This window comes from Thalassophryne amazonica, chromosome 8 (assembly GCF_902500255.1).
Source record: "Thalassophryne amazonica chromosome 8, fThaAma1.1, whole genome shotgun sequence".
Classification (NCBI taxonomy): Eukaryota; Metazoa; Chordata; class Actinopteri; order Batrachoidiformes; family Batrachoididae; genus Thalassophryne; species Thalassophryne amazonica.
Window position 1 is genome coordinate 88,416,558 of NC_047110.1, and position 10,555 is coordinate 88,427,112.

At 38.1% G+C, this 10,555-nt stretch overlaps 1 protein-coding gene across 2 annotated transcripts; it reads left to right on the plus strand.

The window, feature by feature from the left end:
* The first annotated feature begins 1,696 nt into the window (after window positions 1–1,696).
* On the plus strand, window positions 1,697–9,841 carry ccdc77 (coiled-coil domain containing 77). 2 transcript variants are annotated; one of them, XM_034176919.1, is made up of 12 exons: window positions 1,697–1,762; window positions 2,138–2,181; window positions 3,585–3,771; window positions 3,887–4,029; window positions 4,190–4,286; window positions 5,531–5,621; window positions 6,612–6,700; window positions 6,819–6,967; window positions 7,142–7,403; window positions 7,546–7,671; window positions 9,099–9,251; window positions 9,517–9,841. In XM_034176919.1, exons 2-12 carry the CDS (start codon window positions 2,147–2,149, stop codon window positions 9,661–9,663), a joined length of 1,479 nt encoding a protein of 492 aa, XP_034032810.1. In that variant the 5' UTR covers window positions 1,697–1,762; window positions 2,138–2,146; the 3' UTR covers window positions 9,664–9,841. The 2 variants fall into 2 exon arrangements, with proteins under 2 accessions (XP_034032810.1, XP_034032811.1); XM_034176920.1 differs by lacking the exon at window positions 1,697–1,762 and having other exon boundaries at window positions 2,040–2,181.
* Window positions 9,842–10,555: the final 714 nt, after the last annotated feature.

Below are 10,555 nucleotides of genomic sequence, written 5' to 3' on the forward strand. Positions count from 1 at the left end.
ACTGAAAGCCATCAAAAGCCAACTGGATTTTAACAAATGGTTATCAACACGGAGGTGTTTTTCCTGTGCCGCCGCGCCGCGTCGGCTGCGTCCCGACGCGCGGACCCGTCCGCACGTCTTTCATTAAAAAAATCTCCTTAACAGTGGAATATCCGGATAAAATGCTGAAACCGACTTCTTCTGAAACGTCTCTGTTCTCTCACGACGTCCTGGATCAATAGAGCCTGAAATGTGGAGGTTTTAAGCTTGAAACAGGCTGATGACGCTGCCTGAGAGCGCTGCGCGACGTCTCGCACCGTGAAAAGTCCTTAAAGCGACAGAATCACCTCAAAATCTCTCATCAGCTGTTAAAATTTTCACTGAAAACCAGCTTAATTTTTCGAACCGTGTCCACTTCGATGTGTCTCACAGGTTTAGAAAAAATTTTGATCAAACAAAGCGCCAGTCTGTCAACAACTTCTCAGACAAAGGAATTCCGACGAGGGGCTGGACGACTCCTCCCACAAGGAGTGCTCACAGGCGAATGACGTCACCGACAGGCGTGGAAAAACTCACGCATGCGCACAAGGGTTCAAGCATGTCTGACGTAAAAACATATGAATGAAATCCATATAGTTTTAGAAAAAAATAAAAAGGACCTATACTTTACGGACAGACCTCATAGTTTTAAAATGAAGGCAGTATTGTAGATGGATGTATTTATAAAGCACATTTCCATTTGATGCAAACACACTACATTTATATTCCATAAAATTACATACCACTGTATGGAATACTGTGATTTTTCAAGACTACACTTACTACACTACACTTGTTTGTTTGTTTTGTTGTTTGGGATGCCAATTTCCATTTTCTTCCTTCCTGTAGCTGTTTCTTTTGACTTGTACATAATTTTATTATTATTTTTTGTATTTTAATGTACATATTGTAAAGCACTTTAAAGCACACATGACATTCATGTGTGTGTGTGTGTGTGTGTGTGTGTGTGTGTGTGTGTGTGTGTGTGTGTGTGTGTGTGTGAATGAATCAGTGTGTAAAGTGATTTGAGTGTCGACCTCAGATAGAAAACAGCTCTGTAATTACCATCCATTTACTATTTATCAAGAATCTTAGTGCTGTTGATGGAAGCTGGAATCAGAAGATGTCCGGCAGTGTCAGCTTAGACCTGGTAGAAAACAGTGTAGGGTTATGGAACAAACTTGGTCTTCATGGGTGACATGTAGCCAAAAACTGATACCTCTAAAATTAACTTTGCAAGCCTAAGTGCAGGTGAAGGCGTTATGCAGGTTTATGGCTGTTTTTATTGCAAAAGAAGTTGGGTATTTGATCAGTATTTGTTCAGTTCAATCCTGTGAAGTATAGGCTGATATTTATCCATCATGCAGTGTCACAAGGGAGACATCTGAGTGGCCCCAAAATTCATATACATACAAAATACAGCCAAAGTCATAGAGAATTACCAGCACTGAAAAGGCCTCACAGCATCCCTGCAACGTTCGCACAGTACTGCAGGCCCTAAATGAAGTGAATGAATGAACTGCAACTATTCAACAGAACATCCACTTTGTTAAGCATAATCAAAATTCTTCGCGTTTACTTCATTAATGACAATGAATTTGACCACCAACCACTAGATGGCGCGCACACACACACACACACACACCAGTATCGGTTTTTTTCTCACGAAAAAGAACGTAAAGGCGTAAACTTCCTGGTTTCAAAAGTTTGGGCGAACGGTCTAATAAATCTTTAACTGAGACGGGTGAGAATATTTTACAAAAATATTATAGTTTTTAACAAAAGAGTGCAATTATATCACATCCTCAGAAACGTATGCGCAGTTTGTTGTGGTTTTTTTGTGATTTAAAAAAAAAATCTTTTGTCCTCTATAGCAAAACGTTATTTTTCCCAGAGGATGGATGTTCGTGCTCTTTTTCTGTCCATCTGTAAAATTATCTCATAAATAACGTTCGAAACTAACCCGGGCTGAGCTGTCTGTAGTTGAAAGCTGAACGAAGCACAGTGCTACTTTTGTAGTTTTGAAAATCCCGCGCCGCCTGGCGCCCAAAGCCACAATAATGTTCTTTAAATATCACCTTTACAGATAATTAAATCATTTATTCTCCGTTCTTTTCAGGGTTTAGGGATGGGATCACCAACAAGAAATGCAGTGACACACCGGTAAGGCTGCTCAATAAAAACAAGGGACAGATTTTTTTTTTTTTTTAAAACACATAATGAAGTGTGTAACTTTGTACAGGGGTACAGTGTAATTGATGATAGCGTCCCCTAAACAAAAAGAAGGAAGGTGGTCAGTGCGAGAGTACTCCAGATCTGAATGTAGTGTTATGCAATATATAAATTCTGTCATTGTAGCATTATACACTGATCAGCCACTGTGATCACAGGTGAAGTGAATAATATTGATTATATAACACCTAAATATATCCGTGTCATTTGATTGGTGGTTTGTATGTATATGTACGTGATATTGTTCATTTGTTCTGTTTGCAGTTTTGTTCCATTTACCGTACAATTTTAGTTCCATACGTTTTTCACGCTGTAACTACCTTAACCTAAAAACACAGTTGTACATAATGTAGGCTTTGCATTTTGTATCACCAGTTATACAGTTTCATGATGAAGTGGTATAGAGGATGACTTTTTTAAAAAGAAGACCTGAAAGTTTAGCTACAAATTGCCAGAAGGTACATCTGAGATGCAAGCCTAGATTTTATCTGTTTTGGTGAAAAAAATATTCTTCTCTACTCCACTATGAAGCTAAGAGTGGTGATGCAAAATGTGCAAAATCTCTCCAGTCACAGCCACATAAGCGTGTAACTTCGTCTGGGTTGTCTGGGTGTCTTGGTGGCTTTCCTCACTCTTCTCCTTCTTGCACATTCACTCAGTTTTTGAGAACTGTCTACTCCATGCAGATTTACCATGGAGTGCCATACTGTTTGTATTTCTTCGTAATTGATGTAAATAAAGCCCAAGACACATTCAGTGGCAGCTTTACTATCAGAGAGCCTCATCCACAGCTATCACAAAAGACTCTAAGCTGTCATTGATGTTATCAAGGACAATACACGGTATTAAGAACAGGGGTATGTAAAATTTTGATCAGGGTTATTTGTGTAGCTTCTGTTGTCATTATGATTTAAACAGAGTAAGCACAGTTGTTTGACAATAAATGGCTTCACCCAACCAGTAACCATGAGTGACAAAAACGTTTTGTGTTATCATTCATATTCTCTGAAAAATGGCCAAGAAACCAAAAATTCTGCCAGGGTATATCAACTTTTGAGCACAACTGTAACTTCTCAGAAAAAACTTGATCGTAGGAACGTCCATCCATGTATTTTCTGTACCTGCTTACTGCAGATAATGGTCACAGGGGGCTGGAGCCTATTCCAACAGTCATAGGGTGTAAGGCAGGGTGCACTCTGGACAGGACACCAGTCTATCATAGGATTGTAGGGACAGGCTTCAAATTATTAAAAAGCATCAGTTCAGCTGTACATGAGCTGGAGAGTGATGCAAGCATGTGTTGTTTATGAAACGTATTATTTGTTTTTTGACAGAGCCAACAATCATACCCCTGGTCAGGAACCTGACTTTCCGATTCCCCCCATCCATGAGCGTCTAGCATATCTGCGTCCCTCCAGAGAGCTTCTGGAGTTCTACAGACAGAAAATTGCCCAGTATGACAGTGAACAGGAGGAGTTGCTGCAAATGTTGGAGAAATACAGAGGCAACACAGAGGACCAGGTGAGCTACAGCTATCAGCTTTTTTGTTTTGTTGTGTGTTTTTTTTTTCTTTTCTTTTTTTATGACATTGCACTTGGGGTATGCCAAAGTGTATTTACTTGGTAAATCTTCCCAGCATAAGCTACAGTCTGAAGTACGACAGCGCGAAGGAGAAGTAACTAAGCTGCAAAATGCTCTGAGTGACATGCAGGTCTACCTTTACCAAGAAAGAGAACAGTCCCTTCGGCTTTATGCAGAAAATGACAGACTAAAGATCAGGTGGGTACATATGAAAGACAAACAAATAAATAATGGAACAAATGCTCATGTCATAATAATAATAGGATATTGAGACATCATTATCATTGGACACCATTCTTCACAAATACTTCTATTCGTGAACCTGTCTATCATGAAATGTCTGTTTACTGTTGCAAAGAGAGCTGGAGGACAGGAAGAAAATCCAACACCTTCTTTCTCTGGTGGGTCCTGAAGTTGGAGAGATGACATATTTCCACCGAGAACCTCCACACAAGGTGTGCAAGACTACAGTAGATTTTATATTCTCAAAGGTGTCCTAGTTCCACTGGCCTGACAGTGTACATGATCGTTACCTGCAAAGGTTGATTGACACACCAGTTTGCATTAATGATCACATATCACACATGCACTACTGTTGCTATGTTGCATCATAAACACAAAGGTTAATATCATAAAATACAGATAGGAAATGGAAGAATCTTAATATGTTACCAAAAGATGTGTCGAGGCATTACATGATATATGATGACATAGATAGTATTGTCAACACATCACATACTTAAAATTTCACATTCCATATTTTCAGCATTTTGATAGTTGCTACTAGTACATGTTTGAGGATCTTTAATTTCTGTTTGCACTCTGAGCAATTGTCATTAAGGTCTTCCTAGTGCTATACAAGGAGGATTTTCTTTCACCAAAACATTAAATCTAGGCTTGCATCTAAGATGTACCTTCTGGCAAATTGTAGCTGAACTTTCAGGTCTTCTTTTTAAGAAAACCCTCCTCTATACGACTTCGTCATGAAGCTGTATAACTGGTGATACAAAATGCAAAGCATGCACTGTGCACAATTTCTCCAATCATAGCCAGAGAAGCCTATATCTTCTGGGTTCTTGGTGGCTTTCCTCAGTCCTCCTTCTTGCACAATCACTCAGTTTTTGATTTTTTTATACTCCACACAGATTTACCATAGAGTGCCATACTGTTTGTATTTTTTCATAACTGATGTAAATAAAGTCCAACACCAAGTTGGAGAGATGACATATTTCCACTGCGAACAGACTTGGAAATGTTCATGTATCCATCCCCTGACTTCTCTGAAGAATACTGGCAATAATACTGATTATTTACAGGTAGTATACCAAAGGGGGTGATTACTTATGCTACCCATCATCTTGGCTTTTCTATTTTTAATTAATTTATATGAAGTTATATGGGGCAACTGTTTGTTGTGATTTGGCGCTATATAAGAAAAAAGTTGATTGATTGATTGATTGAAGTTGTAGAGATTTGCTTTGAGTTTAAGGAAAATAATTTTAGAAATTACACTGAGAAGCCTGATTTACTTTTTGCATTTGAAATGGCATAAAAAAATGTGTGAAATACCAAGGGGCTGAATACTTTTGCAAGGCACTGTAAATGTGAATTTGAGCTACTTAAATTTTAACACCCAAGAAATTAAGAAAAGCATTTAGATTTAATGTTTTGAAAATGTTGACTATGCATTATGTTTCAGGTCACAATCACACAGAAGAACCCTGACATCTCTCTGCAAGAAAATCTCAATCTCAGACCAACAAAATTGAAACCTGCTGTCACCAAAAAAGGTTGGGAATATATTTTTATTTATTTATTTTTGTGGATGCTACATCTACTGTACTTTAATTTAAAACAACTCATTAATGTGAAATGTAAATATAACTTTGCATTCCTACTTATGAACATTAATATTATTGAAATAAGCTTGTTGCAGTGAACAGTGGTGGTAAACATCTGGTTACAGTTGCTGTTTTGCTCATTGTTTTTTTTTTTCTTTTTTTTCCCCAGAGTATGAGCTTTAAATTATCATTTTTATTATTTTAGTTTTTTATGAGTTTGTCAGGTCCTGCAAATTATACTCTGTCCAACATGTATACTTAAAAATCACAACAACAGTGTTGTTAATCATGCTTTTATTGTAGTGGTTCCAAACTGTCGGCTAGCCATCCATGTCCCGCTATTTCTTTTGTCCAAACTGCATTACATAACATCCAGTATGTTGTCCATCACACATTTATTTGTCCATCTTCCTTATTTGTAGAATTTAATCGTCTTTGTGTTACACACCACAAGCCGGTGGCTTCCTACTTAAATTCACCATTCACTCCATGTACATCTGATGATTCCAATTCATTTTGTCCAAACTATGCTGTCTAATGCATGTTTGTCCAGCTTACTTGTTTTTGGAATTTAAAAGTCCTTATGTTAAATGACAGCACAGGCTGTGGTGTGTACATGTACTACACTGCGTTCCTGTCCATTGTTAAACTCATCTCCTGGGAAACGCTGAGTTACAAAGTGAGACCCATATACAGAAAAAAGGTGTGACAGCTTGCTTTTCCTCTTCACAATGCATTTTTTGACAGGTGTGAGTCGTGCGACTAATACTCTGGTGCTGTTTAACTCTGAAATATACGGTAGTCTCAGTGAGGGAAATGAAGGCTTCTTGCATAGTGGTGGAAATTAGCTCTTTGCCTAAGGCAATTTGGGTAAAAAGATGAGTGATTACATCCAAGCATGTATTTTGCCAGTCTCTTCAGTTTGATGTCCGTTTACAGACAGTAGCAGGAAAACAAAACCTTCAGATGGAGTAAATGGAAAGCTTGTGGAGCAATACAAGAATGAGAACCAGACTTTACTGCTACAGGTATGGATCTGCCCTCTGAAACAAAGTAAATGTGACGTATGTGTTTGTGTGTTTGTATTCAAGTCATTGAAGATCATTGTTGGGCTTGTTGCTATTGTGCTGTGACTCATGCTTCCAGGTGGAGGCGCTGCAGGCTCAGATGGAGGAGCAAACTCGTCTGTCGAAGGAGCAGATAGAGTCCCTACTGGAGGATAAAAAGATTAAAACAGAGGAGGCACAGGCACAACACCAGAGAGATCATGAACGCTTCACAGCTCTGACAGACAAGTTAGTTTTCTAATAATCATGATTTGTTTTGTCTATGCAAAGGTATAAGTGTAAGATTTGGCAATGAGAATAATTCAGTGTGACTTTTTTCTCTCTAATCCCCCCCCCCCCCCCCCCCCCCCCCACACACACACACACTCTGACTTAAAAATCCTCTCACCTTTGTTATCACAGGCTCCAGCAAACCCAGAACCTGTTGTATGCAAGCAACAGAGATTTTTTACAGCTAAAGTTTGAAATGCGGTCACTAGAGAAAGGTTGGATGGCAGAGAAGGACCGACTACTGAAGGAGCTGGACTCCTATCGTAATCGCCAGAGAAAAGCAGAACCTGTGGGCACACAGCAGGATCGAGCCTGGCACCCCAACAGCAGCATTGCACGCCACTTTGCCCACCCTCAGACACACTCACAGCATACCCACAAGGAGGCGCTACGGGTAAAAACCGTTTAATTTACAAATTAAAACTGAAGAAACCTTATAAATACTGATAACTCTTAGCTTTAATACAGAATATTCTGATGTCTTTTGGTTTTAGGCGGTTGTTGTAGTTTCTGCTACCTATTATGTATCTTATCAGGCAATGCAAGAGGATCTGAAACGGACTCAACATCTGGCAGAGATGTACCGGGAGCAGTGTGTTACTTTGGAAACACAATTGTGCCAAATTAAAGAGGCTGAAGATGCTGGCAGAGAAATATTCAAGGTACACTTGTTTAAGTTGGTGGTTGTTGGTTAAAATCACGGTTCACATCTTTAAGTGAATGTTTCTCGCCAATCCACCAAAAATCTTTCTTGCTGGCATTTTTATATCCCCACAAACAAACAAAAATTTGGGGGTATATATAGGATTCATTCTGTCCGTCTGTTCATGAGCAGTGTAAGTGCAACTCCTCCTCAACTGTTGTGTGGATTTCAGTGAAACTTCACACATTGAGAGCAAAACATATGAAAATGTGCATAGAGGAAAATGAATTCGGTCCGGCATCTTCAGTAGGAGATAATTACACTTTTTATCCCCCGAAGGGGGATCATGTCTTGATGATTTCTGTCTCTGTCTGTCCTCCCATCCATCCCAAAAAGGGTATAAGTGTTTTGAAATCAACTCCTCTCACATTTTTAGGAGGAATTTTGTGAAACCTATACCACAAAAATCCTTGTTAGAAGTTGGTAATATGCATATTATCATTATTATTCCAGCTGAGCCCATTTGACCAGAGTGATAGAATAGATTTGTTTTTTTTTTTTTTTTGTGGTGTACAGTAGTTTTGTGGGAGCACCCCTATATTTTGTAATAGTCCCCCAAGATCCAGAAAAAGTGCAAAAATGGGATGAAACAGCTTACTCTGGCATGCCTCTTGTCAGACTGGCTTATACTGCAACAAATGCTAGTTTTGCTTCAATTTTTTTACCCCAATGGAGCACAATCAAATATCAAGCTATGCTCAGTAGGAATACTCTGTTTAAAAATGTTTGAACACAAACTGACCGTGTAATGATGCTGATTTGGTGAATTGGGATGAAATTTTTGAACAGTTTGAACATTTCACCCTGATTTCAAAAACGGTGCCCATGATGGCCGTAACTACTGTGTATACCACCTTTGTTCAAGATTGACAAAAGATGGATCAAGGAATTACTTTGATGCTTCAAAACACACCCCGGTTTTCCTTTTCTGGATAAAACAGGAAGGAGCGTAGCTCTGTGGAATAGGGGTATGATACGCATATTATCATATTATTCGAGTTAGCCCCATTTGACCAGAGTTATGGCCCTTGATTAACAAACCTATACATGGTTAGTTTCATGAAGTGGTGCCTGCATTTTGAAATCAACTATTGCATACCTTGAAATGTTATCAGAATGTAGCAAGCACAGTGAGGGATATTGTGCTCTCAGAGCACTCTTGTTTGTTGTTGCTGGTTGTTTGTGTTTGTTTGTTTGTTTTAAATACATATTTGTTACATGTACAGAGGTTGACCAGTTTGTTAAACCAGGTATTTTATCACAAAAGCTTTACTACTGTTGTGATATAAAATAGAAACTATTATGGGAGAGTGGGATTGTAATTTTGTGATCTTGTCTACAGATCTATAGTTATATTTAGAATTGTTGTGAACTCTTTGTGTGCAGGAACGTTCAGAGAAAATGACTAAGCGTCTCCAGCTAATGACCCAGCGTTGCCAGGCATTGGAGAAGAGGAGGGCCATGGAGGTTGAAGGGTTTAAGACAGACTTGAAACACCTCAGACAGAAACTTAAAGATATAGAGAAACAGCTCATCAAGGTAAATTAAAAAAAAAAAATCATCTTAAACCTGTTTTGGATTTCTCCTAATCATCAGAAAATCATTTATGGTTTTAATCTAATAAGCTTACTTTCTTGAAATTAACAGAATGTGATTTTCTCCATGTCCACGGAAAATTTATGCTTAGAGCACAAATTATTTGTGAGAAAATAAATTAAGAAATTGTCTCACTTGTCTATTGCTGACATGAATGTTTTTGGGATGTGGCTATGTATAATGAGATATATTTGTTGTTGTGCTTCAGGTTACTCTGAATGTTGGACCTGGCCAGGATTTGGCTATTCTGCATGAAGTAAGACAGTCCAATACCAGGACAAAGAAGGTGCAGGATGAGCTGATGGCCCTGAAGGCAAAGATCTACGGCCTGGAAAATGAGCTACGATGTTGCTGATAATTTGCCATTGGACATGTGGAGATTGTGCTTTTGTTTGAAATTTTATTTTTATTGTTATTTTTATCCTAGTCGTAGACATTTGTATAATTACAGAGTCACTGCTAATGTGTTTAATACAGAACACTTGGCCTGGAAGTTATTCTGCGTTTTGAACTAATAAAAGTTTTGTTACAATGATAGACTTTCTATCCATCGTAACCAGTGAATACTGGAAAGCTAAAAGGATTCACTCTGAAGTTCCCAAATGTTTGCTTAATGCTGCATATTTCTTTGCTGTTTGCATATTTATTAGGCTGTGTTTTTCCACAAATATCAGGAAAACACACTTTTTAACTAATAATATTCATGAAATTTTAATAAGTGTAAGTGTCTTAGAGCAGGTTAATGGTTGAAAGTTGGCACGCTCACTCCTTATTTTTCATTGGACTACAGTAATTGGGCGTATTTTTAATAACCATATTTTCAGCAAATGTGTAACCAAAGATGACATCCTTTTAGAAAAAATAAGTTCATTCACATATTAATTAGAATCATATTCTTAAAAAGGTCATATTGTACAAAATCTGTTCTTAATCTGTTACTGTCAAATGTGGTTGTGGTTACACCCACACGTGTATGTGTGTGTGTGTATATCTCTACAAACGTTAAGACACAGTGACATTTTGCTGAAAAAGTACATTACATGGCCCTTTTAAATGACCAAAATATGGGTTGGAGACCATCTGGATTTGAGGACCTAACATTTATCCATATAAGACACAATATTCATCATTAATATGCTCATCATTTTTTTTTCTCAGTTTATTTTTTGACATAATTCTAACCCCCCAACTGGGAGAAAAATACATGTCAAACAAAAACACAGGGGAAAAAAATAAAAATCGGCTCA

Bases quoted from the DNA above. Each gene is read 5' to 3' on its own strand.
- ccdc77 (XM_034176919.1), top strand. From the start codon at position 2,147: ATGGGATCACCAACAAGAAATGCAGTGACACACCG. The intron at 3,772-3,886 runs GTGAGCTACAGC...AAATCTTCCCAG, and splicing joins GAGGCAACACAGAGGACCAG to CATAAGCTACAGTCTGAAGT. The intron at 7,404-7,545 runs GTAAAAACCGTT...GTATCTTATCAG, and splicing joins CCCACAAGGAGGCGCTACGG to GCAATGCAAGAGGATCTGAA.